This window comes from Crotalus tigris, unplaced genomic scaffold, assembly GCF_016545835.1.
Source record: "Crotalus tigris isolate CLP2741 ecotype Arizona unplaced genomic scaffold, ASM1654583v1 scf7180000017568.12009008, whole genome shotgun sequence".
Lineage (NCBI taxonomy): Eukaryota > Metazoa > Chordata > Lepidosauria > Squamata > Viperidae > Crotalus > Crotalus tigris.
Window position 1 is genome coordinate 7,523,567 of NW_024096478.1, and position 20,160 is coordinate 7,543,726.

The window sequence follows — 20,160 nt, forward strand, 5'->3', positions numbered from 1 at the left end:
AATGCAGTCAGCCTTATAGGTCTATTCTGTAGATACAAAAGAGATCCCATGTTACTTACACTGTATGGAAGCAGGAGGCAAATGTAAAATAGAGTTTCAGACACCAGGCAGTTGAAGTTAGAAGTAAAGGATTGCACTCTTCCTTCACTCTTTCTGAACATGTAGATTCAAACCTTGCAAAGGGGAAAATGAGCTCTGCATTCTTACTAATTCTTCCTCATTCCTCCTGGCCCTCTAGCAGGATAAAACTGTGTCCTTAGTTGGACCATCCAGTCCACAAACTGTCTAATAATGCAAGACTTCCTGTGTGTTTGTCGCCACTTTTACTAATTTGCACATCAGTGTTTTTTTTTCAGTTGTATGGAGCATTCAGTGGGTTTTTAAAAATTATTCCATTTATGTTCTTTGGCTTTAGGTGCTTTTAGGTCAGTTTATGCTCCTTATTTGTTTTGTTTCTTCATGTTAATTTACAGAAAATTATGCAATTAGTATTCATCAAAGCGTTATCCATTTCAGCCATAGATTCTGAACCCCTAGCTCTGTTCTCATGTCCACTGCAAATATTCCTTTTGTGCTTCATGTTTTAATGGTATAATTTAGATTTACAGATGCTAGTCCTGATTTGGATGAAGACTGGTAAATCTTTTCCAGAATTGCTTGTATGAATTTTGCCTTAATAAGACTTTTATCTGAATATGGGTTAGGGGTAGAAATCTTACATCTTTTTCTCCATTTTTCTACAGATCTCTGAGGATGGCAGCAGAAGCCAATCACGTCCAACCGACGCTTGAATTGGCAGAGGAGACTCATGGCAAAGGGGATGATCATTCCAGTATATCTCTAGAATATATAGGAAAAAGTACAGATATTAAGGCTTACATGCTAAAGAAATTGAAGAAAAATTGCAGCTGTAGCCCCGCTAAAGCCAAAGATCTTCTTTTCAGTTTTCTCCCAGTACTGACGTGGCTCCCCAAGTACAAACTGAAAGAGTATTTCTTGGGTGACCTTATGTCTGGCATAATTGTAGGAATTTTGCTAGTTCCACAGTCCATTGCTTATTCCCTCTTGGCTGGCCAAGAACCTATCTATGGCCTGTATACATCATTTTTTGCAAGCATCATTTATTTTCTGTTTGGAACTTCCCATCATATCTCGGTGGGCATTTTTGGTGTACTCTGCTTGATGGTGGGAGAAGTGGTAGACCGTGAATTGCAGATGGCTGGGTATGATTCAATATCGGTTGCTTCTAGCAATTATCATTCTGATATGAATGACCTCATAAATGACACATTGGTGTCTTGGACTGCCAATCAGACTTCACAGAAAGTATGTGATAGGAGTTGCTATGCAATTACTGTTGGAGCAACTGTGACTTTCGTAGCTGGGATTTATCAGGTAAGAAATTGCAGTTAAAGGGGATCCATTTCATCTGCGATCAGTTCTTTATCTTTTGGGGACTTAGTTTGCAAGTATGCAAAATTGGAGGTAAGTAGATATAAGAACTGTAGCTTAGATTTCTCCCTCTTGTATCCTATAGACAGATGGGTAAAAAATGTGGTAACAGTGAATAGATTGCAATTCTAAGCACTGTAATCTCCAAACAGCAGGAAGGGACCCATTATGGAAGGCAATTAAAGCAAACATGTCAAACTCGTGACGTCATATGACGTGCAACATATTGGGCCAGTTTTGCCATTGCCGGCAATAGGGTAAGTGTGGTTTCCAGATGACGCATCCGGCCCGTGGGCCAGCAGTTTGACACCCCTGAATTAAAGGAATGAGTATCTGTGAGTCTAAGAGGTTGGGCCTGGTTAGACTTGAATTTTCAAATTTATTTGGGAAAAATACTTATTTCATATTCCCAAATTTAATTTAAAAATATTTTAGATACATGTTATATTGCTTGTTTTTCCCAGGAGTAGGATCATTGATCATTGATCTGAACAGAGGTACTTGGATGCAAAACAGATAAAGGTAGTATGTTTCATCCTTAATACCTTTTCATGAACTGAGGCCTTGTGGCTACCATACAATCCCAGGTAAAGATACAGTTCCTTTAAGGAGCCACCAGTAGATAACGACAAAAGTCCACATGCTAGATCTTATGAACCTTTTTTGTTGTTTGTTTGTTTCATTGCATGCTTCCAATACTAATGTTTTTTTTTCCAGATTAATAGGATGGACAAAAGATATTTATGAAGTGACTATAGGCTTCTGGGTTTTCTTCCCAATAGTTTTATTAAGGATTATATTAAACATAAAACAAATAGAGAAACCGGATACAAAGAGGTAGATATAGTTATAGCTGAAATATCTAGATCAGCGGTTCTCAACCTATGGGTCGTGACCCCATTTGGGGTCGATAGACCATTTTACGGGGGTCGCCAAACAAGGCGATCCGCCATTTCCCCCTCTCGGGGCGGCACTGCGCATGCACGCCACGCATGGGGGCGGTGCCGCACATGCGTGCCGCGCCGCGCATGCGTGGCACGTTTGTGTGACGGGGGTCGCCGTCACACAAACGTTGAGAAACACTGATCTAGATATTGACAGAGATACAGATGTAACTACGTAGATAGAGATATAGTATGGAAAAAATGGGATAAGTCCCTCATAGAAATGATAGCAAAAAAAGAAACTTTCCTCTTCATCCTCAAGAAGCATATTCAACATCAGACAAAATTTATATCAAAGCAAATATATGCATATCACAGTTATGCACAATATAAGGTTAAGTGGCTTTTAAAAAACTATTGGCAATCTTAAGAATTATATTTAAAAAAAACTAAGAAATTTCTCATAATAATAATGAAACATGTTGAAGAACCTGAAACAAACACAAAGCTAATTGTAATTCTTAATAGCATAATATATTAAGACCTGTCTAATAACATGGACTTCACCTTTCAGCCTCGTTTCCTTTGTAAATACCGAAGTATCATCTAATCTTTGGCCTTTGTCTTCAGGTTGCTATGGGCCTCTTCCAGGTGGGCTTTATCTCCGTGTTCCTCTCTGATTCCTTGCTCAGCGGATTTGTTACTGGTGCATCCTTAACCATCCTTACCTCCCAAGCCAAATACCTCTTGGGTCTAAACCTTCCACGGAGCAGTGGCATTGGCTCTCTCTTAAATACATGGATAAACATATTCAGAAACATCCATAGGACCAACACATGTGACCTCATCACCAGCTGCTTGTGCCTTCTTGTTCTTATTCCAGCAAAAGAATTAAATGAGCGGTTCAAATCAAAACTTAAGGCTCCCTTGCCCACTGAGCTTTTAGTGATCATAGTAGCCACATTGGCATCTCATTTTGGGAAGCTGAAAGAGAAATATGATTCCAGTGTGGCTGGGCATATACCAACTGGATTTCTACCACCACAATCACCAGATTGGAGTCTAATTCCTAGCGTGGCTATGGATGCAGTGCCCATAGCCATTATTGGCTTTGCCATTACTGTATCTCTTTCAGAGATGTTTGCCAAGAAACACGGCTATACCGTTAAACCCAACCAGGAAATGTACGCCATTGGTTTCTGCAACATCATCCCGGCTTTCTTTCATTGTTTCACAACCAGCGCGGCCCTTGCCAAGACTCTAGTTAAAGATGCAACTGGCTGCAAGACTCAGATCTCTGGTGTGGTGACTGGCTTGGTCATTTTGTTAGTTCTCCTTGTGATTGCTCCCCTCTTCTATTCACTCCAGAAGTGTGTGCTAGCGGTCATAATCATTATCAACCTCAAAGCAGCCTTGCGAAAATTTATTGACCTGCCAAAAATGTGGCAGTTAAGCAAAATTGACACACTGATCTGGTTTGTCACTATGTTATCGTCAGCACTGATAAGCACTGAACTTGGCCTTCTTATTGGGGTCTGTTTTTCAATGATTTGTGTTATTCTACGGACACAAAATCCAGAAGGACAGCTACTTGGTCTGGTACCAGACTCTGAAATCTATGAACCTCTCCCTGCCTACAGTGGCCTTCAAGTTGAGGCAGGCATCAGAATTTTTCGCTTTGAAGCACCAATATACTATGCAAACAAAGAGAACTTTAAGTCCATGCTGTACAAGAAGGCTGGAGTCAATCCCTCATTGGAACTGGCAGCAAAGAGAAAACTAGAAAAGCAAAAACACACTGAAAAATCAGATGGTGCCAATAGGAAACAGGCAGAAACTTTGGTGCAGCTTGTCTCTCAGCAGTTCACATTCCATACACTAGTAATAGACTGTTGTGCAGTGCAGTTCTTGGATACAGCAGGGATTCATACACTCAAGGAGGTTCAAAGGGATTTTGGGGAAATTGGCATCCAAGTGCTGCTGGCTCAGTGTAATCTCTCTGTGAGGGACTCCTTGCAGCGAGGGGAGTATATTAAAAAAGGAGAGAAGCATTTTCTCTTCCACAGTGTGCACCAAGCTGTGGAATATGCATTATGTACTTATAAGCATAACGGCAACCGTTCCTCTGAAATCTAATGTAAGTAAAAGCTTCCTGTTTAATGAGACTAATGATGCTGGGCATTATATATACTGTGTATCTCACAAAATTATAAAGGGCTTTTTTTTTCACCTGTTGATAATACAAGATTATAAACAAATTCATTTTGTACCTTTCATTATGCACTGCTGAATGGTGCACTGAAAAAGTAGTGATGAATCCTATGCCTGAAGTGGTGTGGATAACTACACTCGTAAGTTGTGCTTGGCCAGAAGAACAAACACTCAAAAGTTTAATGGGCATCACAAAGTGGACCCATCTGGTTTGGATGCCTTTAGAGCCAAAAGTGTTCTTCCCACACTGCTGGGCAGGTAGTGTCACCACTGTTCAGGGTATTCCTTTTGTGAAAGGAAAAAATCCTGCTTCTTTATGTTTGTACCCTCCCCTTCTTGCAACTCCATTGGTACCTCTCAAAAATGGTTCTGAATTATGTATGTATGAATTATGGTATACTATTTGGGGAGGAAAGATCTCAGAAAAATGGAAATCCATCTGATTTGGGCATTTGTCCCACTTTAGAAACCTCGCCCCACATTACTGAATGTAGAATAAACTGTACGTCAAATTAGGTGGCCATGGGAATAGAATAAGAAAGGGAAGCTGTTCCTGTCAAAATTTCCATTTGCTTTAGAGTGAAGACCATGTTTTATTCAACTGCCAATTTCAGTTAAGTTTTTTTCATAATTCAAGACAGCAATTTATGTTGTGATTTTTCTTATGTTAAGAAATGACTGCAAATATCTGCATACCTGAATTCTGCAATGAACCTGAGTTTTGAAAAATATTTCATTAGCTGTGTTTAAACCAATTGTATGCCTCATTTGGGTTCTAAAGGCCATATCATTGAGCATTACATATTTTAGAATGTTAGGTGAAACACACTGTATGAAGCACCTATAAATAGTTCTTAAGTTATAGCCATATTGTGCAGTAGATACTTAGTCTGTTTAGACTTTATTTAGGAAATAGAAACACTAACTCTTCTTTTAGCAAAACTAACGGATGATGGCCAAGGTAGCTAGAACATGTTAGCTCTTTGTCTGTCTGTCTGTCCGCCCATCAAAACAATTAGTTACTACTATTAAATAAGGGATCTAGTGAATAATCATTTTTACTGGTAGACTATAGACTTTCATTATACTTTTCTTTTTGTGTGTCCCCCCAAAACTTTGCAGAAATAAGACATGTACATTGTTTTGAAATTCTCAGGATAGATATATGAAATATTAACTGAAAATGAAATGAAACATTATTGACACATCTTAAAGATTCCTTTCCATTATTTGTTACAGTGATAGGTCTGTCATAAAGGGTATTGAGGGTATTTGAGAATGAAAATAAATTTCATTTTCATTAGCTATAAAGAAACGTTGTGATTTCTGCATTGCTGTTCTTGGCACAAAAGAAAAGGACTGTAACCATTATTAAAGAAGAATTCTTTTATAGTCTCTTCTGGAAAAATGGAGATCTGTCATAGATAACGGCAAAGGTAAAATGTTTATTAGGTTACAGAGTTTATTGCCAAAGTATGATATAATATTCTAATTCTAATATTTGCTGCATATTAGAATTGAATGTAGGAGTTAAGATCCACAAAATATATAGAAATTTGAAATTAAGAAATCTAAATGAAAAATTTTAAACTTATTTCATTGACCTAGAAACTTCCCCTTTTTCTGAGTTATTTGAAAAAAAATATTAGCTGACTTGAACAGAAGACATGGGTATTCATAAGATTAATAGCAGTCAGAATTTCTTCTACACAAACATTTCCAAAAAGGGTCAGAAGGATCTTCATCAATAAAACATGAAGGCATTATTATTGTCTTCTGCGTTCATTGGCATCCTGAAGGTTTTATGAAACCATAGCAATTAATAGCTCTTGATGCAGGATTCCTTTCCTGTGTGACTTTGGGTAACCCAGAGATAAATGGCCAAGTGCCTGGCAGTGCCACAGCATCTGGGCTGGGCTCTGTTCCCCACTTGGATTTTTTAAAAAAATCTCAAATAAGTAAATGGGTTGTCTCTAGAGTAAGGGAAGGTAAAATACTATAATTTGTTTGTAAATAAATGCTTTGTAACTGGCTGTGGCCATATTAACAGCAATTTTGTGAGAGCACCCATGACTTTATCTCAAAATTCCAAACATGCCCAACAGCCGAAAAGGGTTATTTAATCAAATGTCTAAAAGCCACCTAAACTATGGAAACTATAGTGTCTTGCTAAGAGAAGTTCTGTTTGCAAATATGTTTTCATTTGTTTATTGCCAGCAGTTGCAACTGTTAATATTAAATCCTAATGTTGTGAATTAAGGGAGACAAAGATATGCCTCTTGCTTTTACATGCAGCTTGTAATTTATGGCTGAATCTCTAGGTGGCACAATTTACTAGAGAAGTATCTGCTTGACTTTTTTTAAAAGACTAAGAATTGGCCATGTCTAACTTCAAAAGATATAGTAAATTGCAGTGGGGTTGAATGCATTTATTTGTTTACATTTTCTGGGACGTAATAGCATCTTTTCACTGCCATTCCTGCATAATAGATTATAATTTTAGGAAGAGGCTTCTTGGCTTTTAAAAAAATACCGTAAAATTACTTTCATTGTTTAAAAATATTTGATTTTGTGAAGTATTAAAAAACATCATAGCGAAGTCTTATTAAGGCAACAATGTACATTCTCATCTCATAACTACTAAAATACAATGCACAACTGGAAATCACACTGCAGTAAACATATTGAAATTGGTAGATCGGAGGCCTTTTCAAATAAAAGGCCCACAAATCTTCCAATTTTGGTATGATATCTAGTTTACTGGACTGGTTTGAAAATTATGTGGTTTTCATTGTGACCATTCCCTCCTCTATTGCTGTTTCAACTGTTTTTGTGTAGTTTTCATTTAGCTTGTTAAGGAACTGCAGATATATTATGTCAGAATTACAGGTCTTCCTCCGTTTGAATCTGTATTATAAAAGAATCATAGTTAAGTAGTTTCTACTGCTTTCAGTTATATTACATTCTGATGGAGGATTTTTGTTTCACTTGAGGTGATTACCTTTTTCCTTAGAAATATTTTGTCCTTGAATGAATGCATTCTTGGGAGACAGCAGGCTGTGTTTCTGTAGATATTTTCAAAGAAAATAGGTATATTTGTCAACCAGTCATTTCTGAAAGAATCATAGTGTAAATCCATTCAATGTTGCATCCAGAGAAGGGAAATTGCTACTACTGTAGGAGTCTACCAGTACCAGTGATTTTCCAAAAATAAGTATGGAAAATAGTCTTAAGGAGTAAAGCTATTTTCCATGAAGTCTAGATTTAAGAACAGAAAAATTCAACAGACAATTAATAGGTTCACACATTTCACAAAGGCATGTTACAGTATTTTCTGCCTTAATATTTAATATTAACAGCTACTTTGTAAACTAGGATTAAGCAAAAAGCATGGCTTAGTGTAAATGCCAACCTGGCCTAAATAAAATTAATCTGATTGGAGAAATGTTATTTTTTAATGAGAAATACTTTTTTCTCCTGCTTGAATCTTTTAAGATAAAATGCAAGTTAATTTTACAGAGAATTTTTCTATTTGCTAATCCATCAGACTTCAGTTATTTCTATCCTAGAGATGCTGCTGATAGCTGTTTCTGTTGCTTCTAGAATATCTAATACACTATAAATGTTGGCATTCAGTAATGGAATATATTTTAAAATGATACTTTTTATTAGTGTCATACTACTAATTTTAATTTGGATTTTACAAGATTCTAACCATAAACCTTGTAAGTATTCCTACTTGAATATTTTCCATTAATTGCTTTGCCACTGTCTTACTTAGCCCTAAGTAATTTTAATATTTGCTTTTTCACAAAACATAAAGATGTGGCCTAGACCAAAAGAGACATGAAATGACTTGCAATGAATATAGCCATTATTTTTTTATCTATCTGCTTTGCTAATTTATTTTTTCAGTGACTGTTGCGTTTGCAAAAGTATTTTCAAAAACTGCTACAATTTTTCCCCACAAGGCATGCTCCATATCTTTATTATCATGCACAGCAAGATGCCTTTTGCAGAAAAATTTCACTTATTATCCTAATAGTACCATATTCATGTGTGCCTTTCTTTTATCATCTGCCATCACAGATTTATTTAATAGCCTCCTTGCCCTGAGGGGAGAAGAGCAAGGTTAACTCTGGGGAATGATGAATTCAATGGATACAGTTGAAATGGTTCAAATGCCACAATAGAGCTACTTGTTTCCAAACCACCTTTTCGCTGGACAGAGTCCATCAGATAATTGGTAAAAGATAACGGCATGAGAGAGAGAGAGAGAGAGAGAGAGAGAGAGAGAGAGAGAGAGTTGATTCTCTGACTACATTGGGAATCTCATTGCTACAAATGAAGTTGCTTGATTTTTTTAAGCAATTCTATGTATTCCAGATATTGCCATTATACATTATTCTAGGTGATAATCATTATTATTTGAACAGCTGTGTGCTGTATTAGAAACATCAATCCAACACTGGAAGCAGTTCACAGAAACTAAATGTTTAATTGCAGTTCTTTGGATTGCTGTTTCTATTAGCCATTGTACATTGGTATGTTCTTTTTAAATGAGATAGTTCATTAGAAGTTCTGTTGTAATGCAGTTGTGCAGAATTAAAAATAGGGAATTTTTTTTTTTTTTACTTTATACCATTGATTTTTTTTAAGGGGTAGATCTCCAGATATCTACAATCCATGTCTTCTTTTTTGCCAGATGTTTTTGTTACAGATTAGGATAGTAACATTTTCACGGACTGCACTTAATATTTGGGTTGGGGTAAAGGAAAGGCCACAGGGCCAGGATTATTGGGCAAATGAAAGGCTGTTTCATATAGATTAGCAGGGCTAAATTTTTCTGTCTTGGTTTTATAAGGAATATGCTGTATGTTTGCTTTTTATAACTTCTAAATCTACCTCGAAGACTTACAGTGCAATGTTTCTCAGCTATTAATTTTCAGCAATCACATTGTGTAATTGAAAAATGGCTTTGGGAGCCCTCTCCTATTTTGGGGGAATTTCAAATATCCTAGGAGGTCATCTTTAATATGGTAAGATGTGGTAATAAGGTAAAATCCTCATCAAAATTTGTAATAGTTGAGAATGCTGAGAATTACATCTAATGTTATTTACAGGTTGCTGGTTTGCAAAATGTTAAACCAATTAATATTTCAAATTAAAATTCTAAATTATTTAGGGTGAAACTAATCATTAAAGAGTCATGGAGCAGTTGTCCTTTTATGTTCTTTTCCTCTTTTGTCCAGTAAAATGCAATATATGGCAATGTATAGTATGTTCTTCTGCCTCCTTTTTTATGGATAAAAATGCATGATGTGAATAGTCTGATAATAACATAGGAGTACTTCTCTGTTTCTTGTAAAGTTGGCATTTGTCTAATTTTGGGTGCTTTGCAGTCAAAATTATATTGGCCATATGTTTTGGATTGGGTTTCTAATATGTCTTTTTTATGGATCTTGTTCTAAGGTAATCCGAATGAAAATCTAATTTTAACATAATATATGGCCAACTATTTTAAACATAAAGGGAAGAACACATACTCTTTTACAAAAGCATAAATCAAGTTTTTACCGAAGTGATGAAATGGAACACTAATCCTGGAACCTCGAACTCAGCAAAATATATAAATTAGGTAGATAAGCAAATGCATATTGAGGGACAAGGGTTTCTGAAGTTTCATCAGACTTTAATTGTAGGAATTAGATATTTAGAAACAAAAATAAATAGCAATTTGCTGGATGCTGGATTCCCTTCAGATTGCATTCGTCTTTCAGGTTTTACTAAAAGTATCATGATCCTTAGGATGCTATGAGTTACTTAGCTCTATCCAGTGTGATACAACTGAAAATAAAAGAGTTGTTTAAACATTGTTTATAGCAGAAGTCCCCAACCGCCGGTCCAGAGATTGGAACCAGTCTGCGGTGCACCAGAAATTGGCCCACACAAACAAGTGAAGCCCCATCTGCATGTGCGCGGGATTCAGGCAGCATGGCCCCTCTAGTCTGCAGAAAAACTTATCTCCATGGAACCTATCGCTGGTACCCAAAAGGTTGGGGGGGGGGGTTAGGGTTAGGGATTTCTATTTACATCTTATCTGGAGCTTCTCATAAAAAATGACTTTTTCACTGAGCTAACCACCCATACAACACAGATGCATAGACCTCCAAAAATGATTACCAAATTGTATTTTTTAATTTGACAGAAGAGGAAAATTGTTAAACACGTGTGGAACAAAACACATGTGCTTATGTAGATGAAATTAACACATAAAATGTATTATGTGCTCTGGCCTCAAATACGTTTTGGAATGGACCACAAAAGTTACATATTGCTGCTAAATAATCACTTAAAATCTTTTAAACGTTTTCATTATGTTAATTTTGTAAAAGTTTCAAAATATTTGTAAAAGGGCTAAAATATAATAAAATATTATTAAGACCATCAGATGGACTATATAAATTATACCAATCAGATCTTTTGGGCTTTTCCTAAACAAAATGTCAAGTGCATATAATAAGTGGCTTCTTTGGAGATTGCTTTGCTCAGGAAAAAGTCATCCCTGTTCCATATCCCTGCAGAACAACATTAGGAATTGAGATTAAATAATGAACACACTGATATTTTAATTTCATTCCTATAAGAGATTAATTACATGTCTAGCATCTATGCTATAATTTTTTTCTGCTTATTTCATTTACAAGGGTTTTTACAACTTGGAATCTAAATAAAGCTTCAGGGATTTCACTTAAGAGCCCTGAAAATTAGTATCTCATTACTCAAGCACTTTCATTAGCTTTGCCATTTATATGTCATAGGACAGCTTGAATGAAGAACATAGAACATGTCTAGGAAAGAGTGGTTAATTTTCCAGGCTATTTTGAAATTGTGCCTTTAAAAAACCAGAAAAATAGTTGTGCACTATTTAAATGCTCTCAAATTAATATTGATTTAATGAAGGAAAAGGGCTGCTCTTTGTACAACATCAGAACTACAGGATTTTTCTGTGAATGGAAAATTTCTAATTGTCTTTATATGCAAAAATAATGTTGTTATGGAGAAATATTATTGTACATTGTAGATGCTTATCGTTGGGCAATCTTGTTAATTATTGCTTGAAAATGAAATAAAACAAAATTGGATTAGTGGGGTATTGACCAATATGCAAATCAGCAAATATGGCCACAGTTCAATTATTTGTTTTTTGTGAAAATTGTGCAATATCCAAAGACATGGGTAGATGACATAAATGAAAAGTTTATGGCAAAACAAATAAAACCACGGGATTTGGGAGTAATGAACTCATATTTTCTTATTTGTACTTTCAGAGGCAAGAGTGCTTAAATTTAAGAAGAGTGCTTAAATTCTTGGCTAGTAATATGAGGAGATAGGGAATTAAATCTTTATGTCTCATGCCAATTTTTTAAAAAAGCTAATGAGTTATTACAAAGGAAGAAAATTATACTCTCACCCATAATTGGTGAGAAGGCTAAGAAAAATAACAGAAATCATAATAAGATGTAACTTCATTTGCTTTACAAAAATTATAAGAAATCCATTGCATTATGGATAAAATGTTTAATTACTTTGCCACCTACATGATTGTACAAATACAATTCTCAATTAGCTATTTTTAAAACTCTGTTAATTATGTAGAAAATATAGAAGAATTAAGGTACAGCATATGAAAAGAAGGCATAATATTTTTTGCATACAAAATTATAACTGGAAATATGCATTACATTCTTTTATTTCAACTTTTTATTGTCATATGTAAAGCAGGAGAATAGTATAGTTTTCTTCCTTGTCTAACTTTACATTACAATAAGGTTTCATTGCATCTGCTCATCTACTAAGGGAAAGTGCACTTTGCAGTATCTGAATATAATTTCCTAAATGAAGAGCAAGTTACAGTAAAAGGTATTTGTAAATAAGTAGAAATGCAAATAGGAAGAGGTTTTGTCTTCTGCCTTCTGTGCAATGGTAAATGTCTAAACTGCCCACATATTTTTTTTTAATTGACAAAATTGTTGGACAACTCTAGAAATAAAGATGATTAAGGATGCCCATGAATTGTAGTGGTTAAAATGTTAACAAGTCTCAAGGACTGCTGCTTTGAATTTCTCACTCAACCAATGAGCTTTCTGTTGAATTGGCGGTGATTGCCTGAGTCACCCAGTTGGCTTGGTGCCTAAGGTGGGACTAGAACTAGAACTCACAGTCTCCTGGTTTCTAGGTACATCAAACAGGCTCTCACAATTAAGATTAGCAGCGTTTAAAACTCCAGCTGCAACTGAGCATGCACTAGCCTCTATTTTGTACATGTTGGCCTCGCTTTAATTGAATTTTGAGTCACGTTAAATCTGACTTTGTATCAACTTAAAATTTGCACTAAATTTGCATTATTCAAACACTAATCACAATCTAACCTGTATAATATTGGGTTTTAATACGTTATTTAGATACTATCAATTCAAAACACTGGCATTTTTAAAGCAAAGATTTTGTTAAATTTTGTCCAATTGCATATTATGTCTTTTTTGTATAGCAAAGATACAAAGTGTAAAAGTTAACTACCAAAGAAATGACAAGCAACCGTTGCTTTGTACGCTGCTATTTGCCATTTGAAAATGAAACTTAGTATCTTTTGCGAGTTTCAAATGTCTCAGAAAATGTTGAATCTGTTTTCATAAGATTGTTTTATAAAAATATTTACCAATAAAAATATTTTATATTACTGTTGTTGTCGTTCGCTTTTCTTTTGGCAGTTCCATTGAGCAACTTTTCAGAATGCAAAAAAATGCAGCGTGTCTCTAATCATAGGATGCAGCTGGAGGATATGTTTGTACAATTATTGTATGAGTCACAGTGTTAGTACACAGTTTAAAACAATAAGAAAAGGGGAGCTACCACTTTTATACCAGTTCTTTCTCCCAGCAAGTAGTAGTGGTAATTATGGGTGAACCACAGTCTGCCCACATAACATCTTTCTTCTGTGAGCTGCACTGGTCTCAGACGGCTTCCAGGTGCAATTCATATGCCAGTTTTCATCTATAAAGCCCTTTGTGGCATGGGGATAGGTTACTTGAAGCATCAGCCCCCAACCTTTTGGGCAGTGGGGACCGTTTCCATGGAGAAACATTTTTCTGTGGACTGGTGGTATGTTTTGTGTGCTGCCTACATCCCATGGATGGGGCTGAGCTTGTTTGTGCAGATCGGTTGCTGGCATGCCATGGACCAGTGCTGGTCCACAGACTGGGGGTTGGGGACCCCTGACTTGGGGGCTATTTTCTCTCCAGTTGAATCTGCCTCTCCCAGTAAATCCAACAGGGTAGCATGCTATGAGTCCCTTCTATAAAGCAATGTCATCTGGCAGACTGCCTTCTCAGTGGCAGTGTCTGCCTTCTGGAACAGCTTGCTCTAAAATTTAGATGACCTCGACACTGCTAACCCAGAACAGCCCAAAGCACATATTCCGCTAGAGAGAAGTTCCTTGAGGATGGGCTCCAGCATGAGTCTAAAAGCTTGGAAAACTAAATTTCTGGCCCTGGTGACTGATCCAGAGTGGATCCTGAACATTAATTTTCTCCCTCACCCCCATCTAGGCCATCCTGAATAGTGTACTCGGTGGTGCAGAGGCTGGACATAAAGTAGATTCCCAGGTCTTGACTTCAGCCCTAGTGCCATCACTGCCACTCAAAAAGCCTGTCTTGCAACATTCCCCAAATCATGCAAGCCAGCACAATTGCCCTTGTGGCACAGTGGTCTCCAGGATCTGCAGCATACCACTTACCTTCAGGCAATATTCTTTTCCTGTTGAAAGGCTCAAGTAGCCCACTTTAGGCAGCTCCAGGTTACACAAGTCTTTGTTCTTGAAGCTGTTTTGGAGAATGTGGCTTTTGTAGCCTCTGGAAACTGAATGAAAGCACAGCACAATTTTGCACAATTTTTGCAGGTTCTTGAAGCCAAGTGAGAGCACACCCCATTCTTGGGAAGCCTCTGCAGCCTCCAAACGTTGCATGAAAATGGGACATGCTTTTGAGTGGAATTGTTATTGAGTGTTGGTGAATGCTGGCATGTCATTCAACGTCATGGTGTGTCACCTTTGACATGTGTCCTCATCACTGTGGTACTACAAGAGATAGCTGTTCTTTTAGCTTTTTAGATGATGTCCTGCTGTTACCTGGATGCTAATGACAAAAAACATGTTCTCTTCCAGTTAAAATCAGTGTAATTGTATTGCAACTAAGTTCCGAAGCTATCTTTTAACAGAGGATTCGAGCCATTAAAAACAGGTTCATTACAATTACCTGTACTGAGATTCTATTCAAAGGGCCAGATGAGATCTATTCCTTGTATAAGATCTGATGTTAAAAATGAGTCTTTCTAAGGGAAAGGTATCTGGGTGGGGTGGAGTATTTAGAATAGCATAAGGTGGCACTCTGAGTCCATACACTAAGTTTTAATTGCACTAAATATACAATGTTGGTCTTTTCTCTGTCATGTTTTGGATTCAGAATTTAATGGAACAATGATCTAAGCCAGGGGTAGGCAACCTTGGCTCTTTTATGACTCGTGGACTTCAACTCCCAGAATTCCTACTTTTGCTACTTTTGAACTTTGGTGTTGGACAAGACTCTTGAGAATACCATCAATAGCCAAGAAAACAAATCTATGAACAAATTAACCCAGATTCTCACTCAAGGTACAAATGATCAGATTCAAATTATCATACTTAGATAAGACCTAGCTCTCTGAAGAAGACTATAATACAGTCTGTAATGAGAAAGGTGGAAGAATAGATAAGAGGTCAAGCAGTAGTGAGGTAGAAAGACTCAATTACAGCAGATACCTAGATGCCTCATTGGAAGACCCAACAAATCTTCCTAGAGAAATCTATTGATGTGATCGCTAAGAGTTTAGATTTAGAAGATGGAACATGATCTTGTAGTTTTCAGAATACACTACAATCCACGAAGAACTTGCCAATGTTTAACAGTAGTTTCTAAATGAAAGAAAAATTAATGCTGGATGTTTGCATCCATATGAGCCCTTCTGTCTCTAGTTATCTAAGGCAGTTATGTGTGTGGATTCACATCGTCACACAACAGAGATACTGAAAACATTTGCAGATAATGCCATTAGCTTGTTCTAAACATAATTTTGAATGCCTGACTGAATAATACACTTCGTCAAGTAAACAATGCCTCAATTTCATATGGCTTGAGCCGGGACTGCTTCTTTGCTGCCTAAACAGGCTCAGAACAAAAACCAATCTAAGCCAGCAAGTTTCTGCTGGTATTACTGAGCTATTTTAGAAGTTATTCCCCAAAACAAGCACTTCTTAATATAACTGATCTAGTGATCTAGTGACCTTTGCTTAGCATCAGTTAATGTGAGGTTAATTGGACTTAGAAGCTGTGTAAAGGTTAACTTTTTAAAAAATCTTGTTTCTGCACGTTTTACTGACTGATCCATAACTCTGCCCATCTGTTGGCTGATAACATCATGTTCCAGAAACTATTAAGATAAGCTGTATCTAAGAAACATCTTGTACTCATGAATGGAGGAATGAATGAATGAATGAATGAATGAATGCACACACGCGCACAGACACACACAGACACACACACACACACATTTTAAGACCTATACTAGGAATCAGCAGTTGGTTCAATCCAAGATCATCATGGGCAGGATGACAATATCTCTGCAATCAGAGAGTAAGATTTGGTTGTGTGTATTAGTTCTCTCTTTCTTTTTCTCTTTCTCTCTCTTTGTATATGTTAAATAGGAACCCCCTAACAAATTTTCTGTCCAAATAGGCAACATATTTCAATTTAACTGAACATTGCTAGACTAAAAACAGAACAAGAAACATAAACAGTTTCTTACCGGTAGAATCTTAGAAAACATTAGTGAAGAGGAATGGAATAACTTGTAAAGCTTTTAGCAACATTCTGTTCCTGCTTGAAAATAACCGTGTATACATTTTTTAAAAAGTAAGTCAAAATATTATAGAAATGAATGCCTTACTTCACTTGATGAGCTTGGGTAAAGAAGCATCAAATTAAAGAATGGTGGCATTTAAGACAGAAATTGACATTGGAAGCAATCTGCAGGATTGCTAGAAACAAAAGACATAAAAGATACTATGCCCAGTTGGATTTTAAAAGGATGGCCCAGAAGAAACAGGTTCCAATCCTGCAGGGAAAGAAAAAGGAACAAGAGAGACAAGGGAACAGAGGGGGGGGAAAGATGAATGCTGGATATATTGGATATAAAAACAAGAAAAATTGGATTTATAAATGAAACCAGTTTATAATTTAACAATTAAAGAGGACACATAAATATTAAACCAGAAAAGTGTTGTGGATAACTTCTTTATCTTGGATTTACAAAAGGGACTTGTTGAAGTTGTCAATGATGTCATGAGAAAAAACAGTGAATATTAATGAAGGTAACTTTATTATACTGGAATTATAAAAGGGATCTGTTACAGATGCCAATGATTCTGGGAGAAGAGACAAGAAGAGTATGAGAAGTAAGGTGTGGGAACATTATTTGAAGGACTAGCAATTCGTGCAAGAAAATGGGAAGAATATAAAATTGGGGATGGGTGGGTTTGACCAAGGTTAAAATTAATGAGTTGCTATTTTGAATGGATTTTTGTTTATTCGGACTAGATGATGATGTTTTTAAAGAGTTTGTTTCTTAAATTGTATAGCCACCTATTTAATCAAATGCAACTCTGGGTGGCACACAACAATTGGATAAAAACCACAGATGCAAAAACAACAGCTATAAAAATATAAAAATCTACATTAAGAAATAAATAGTATAAAATACATATATAAACCCCTATGTGAGAAAAGGATAAAATGGTCATTTTAATAATGGAGCCATCTAATTATATATCTGGTTCTCTGGAAGCACCAAGCTTGATAACATAGCCAGATCTTGAGGGCTTTCCAGAATAAAAGGGATGGATCTAATCTATTTTTTTGGGAGGGGGGGCAAATGTTCCATAAACTGGGTGCCATGGCAGAAGACGTATGTTTCCTGTGACCCCAAGGTAGATATGTAATTGATGGTATCTGCAAATTGCTTTTTCTGCCAAATCTAGTGGGCTGAAATAACTGGGGAGAAACAGTCCCTAAGATTCTTGCACAGAACTGGATGTTGGACTCAATGGCTTAAATAGCCCCTTATACCAATATGATTCCTTGACATTTGACAGAAAGAACCTCAAGATTTGGGAAGCGCCCTTAGTATTAAAGACAGCATTTGTGGCAAACAGCATTTTAACAGATTCACTTCATTCACAAAGTAGCCTCAAATTAAATAAGCTCAATACGGCTCAGGAAGGCCTCAGGATTTTATGGCCATCATGAAATTGTTCCTGAGTAACCTCCCCCTGTACTTAGATCCGGGGTGCCCTACTGTGTACAGAGAAATGTAGAAATGTAGCAACTGAGCGAGAAAATGAACAGTGAACATTAGTATCAAACAAATCCTAATTCAGGAAAGGGATAAGAGCAGCAAGCCAGAATAAATATTACATCCTTCTTGCAGCTACTAAAAATCATCCAGTGACTTGTTTAAGGGCACATGGACCTTTGGGGAAAATTAAGACATGAATTTTTTTAATGTATTAACTTGATTTTATTTTTACGTCATTTATTGCTGTACAACTTGGTCAGAGTTGCATGGAGATGTTAGAAATTATGTTAAATAAATAAAGCAAAATCTCTGTAAATGCTTCTGTGTCATATTTGTAAGGATCTTGAGGTTCAATTTGTTTGCATTTACTCCGAGTTGGATTCCCCATGAACAAAGTTGATTAAGATAATTGGGGCAGCATTTTTTAATAATATATGGGATTATTTTGATCCTGTGGAATATGAGGAAATGGGCAAAGTCCTCAATACTATGAAAGCCATCTCTGAGTTGGATCTCTTTACCTCCTGCCAGTTTGAGCTGTCACCACTGAATACAACGGTGACCATGTTTTTTTTTAAAAGAAGTTGTTGTACCCAACAACTTGAAGAGGGCAGGAGGAGTCTCCCTTTCTGAAAAAGTCCTCTCTAGATCCAGAGACTATGGATAACCTCTGTGTGATCTAAAACTTCTCCTTTTTCATAAAATAGATTTATGCACAGCTGATATTGTGATAATCTGGATTCCTTTCAGTATCATTTTAGACCTAGTTATAATAGTGAAATGGCATAGGTCATTCATGTGGATCACCCATGAAAGGATATGGTCCTTCTGTTCCTGCAGAACACTTAGCAAAATGTAATGGAAAATGCTGGATGTTATAAAATCAAGATCACGCAAAGTATTAGTACTGTTTTATAAAACCCTGGTAAGACCACACCTGGAATATTGCAGCCAATTTTGGTCACCATATCACAAAAAAAATGTTGAGACCTTGGAAAAAGTTCATAGAAGAGCTACTAAGATGATCAAAGGCCTGGAGACTAAAACATATGAAGAATGGCTATGGGACTTGGGTTTGGCTAGTCTAAAGAAAAGAAGAAATAGGGGTGACATGATAGCAGTGTTCAAGTATCTGAGGGGCTGCCACAGGAAGAGGGGGTCACATTATTCACCAAAGCACCAGAGGGAAGGAAGAGAAACAATGGTTGGAAACTGACCAAAGAGAGAAGCAACCTGGAATTAAGGAGAAACTTCCTGACTGTGAGGACAATCAACCAGTGGAACAGCTTACCCTCAGAAATTGTGGGAGCTCCATCACTGGAGATTTTCAAGAAGAGACTGGACATTCACTTGTCTGGGACAGTATAGGTTCTCCTGCTTGAGCAGGGGGCTGGACTAGAACACCTCCAAGGTCACTTCCAGCTCTATTCTATTTTATATTGCTCCTGATAGTTAACTTTTTTTCATGTTACAGGTGATGATTTTGCTTTTATGCTTTTATTTTTATGCAGTTTTATGATTTTATGCTTATGTTTCCATGACAGTTTTACTGTTGCTGAGTCTTGAAAAGTGGGTGGTACACCAATAAAATAAAAATAAATATCTGGGAAGGAAATCTTCCGGGTTAGGCAAACTTTAGTAACTTTAAGCAAACTGAATACACACCCTGGCCAGGTGTAGTGAGTTCATAGTTATAAAGTATATGGACTATCGTGTACAAGTCTACAATAGAAGAAGCAAGAATCAAATTTCACCAATGAACTATTCATCTAAATGAAATGTTTCAACATTATTTTTTAATTACTACTATTGTATCACCCGTTAGATGAAAATCAATGGAAAATGGTTCTTTTATGCAATATTATAAAACACAGTATTAGTAACAGTCTCCAACCTCGTGTTTAAAGGTAATGTGTACTTCCAGCCCCCAAATAGTCCAGTCTCTTCCCTACTGCAACCTTCACCATAGGCATGTACTATCCTACTCCCCCCAATCCCTGGGACTCCCCTCTGAGATATTTGTTTCTATAAGACCTGACAATTTAACATTCTAGAAAATGCTAATGGGAAATGTGTAGTCTGCTTCTCCTTCTCCTTTTCTAGCTGGCAGACAGCTTAACTGGATGTTCTCCAAGTCTGGTTGCCAAACTTTCCAAGCAAGATAAAA

At 36.6% G+C, this 20,160-nt stretch overlaps 1 protein-coding gene across 3 annotated transcripts in view; it reads left to right on the forward strand.

Moving 5' to 3' along the window:
• The window catches only part of LOC120312286 (sulfate transporter-like), a 37,452-nt gene that overhangs the window by 6,208 nt on the left and 11,084 nt on the right, over nucleotides 1–20,160 (forward strand). The window contains exons 2-4 of one of the 3 annotated variants that reach the window (XM_039352809.1): nucleotides 744–1,395; nucleotides 2,967–4,473; nucleotides 5,852–13,288. In XM_039352809.1, the coding sequence (XP_039208743.1) occupies nucleotides 754–1,395; nucleotides 2,967–4,472 (2,148 nt within the window). In that variant the 5' untranslated portion in view covers nucleotides 744–753 and the 3' untranslated portion in view covers nucleotide 4,473; nucleotides 5,852–13,288. Of the gene's footprint in view, nucleotides 1–743; nucleotides 1,396–2,966; nucleotides 13,289–20,160 lie in introns of those variants that run through there. The other 2 variants (XM_039352818.1, XM_039352801.1) reach the window with 2 other exon arrangements.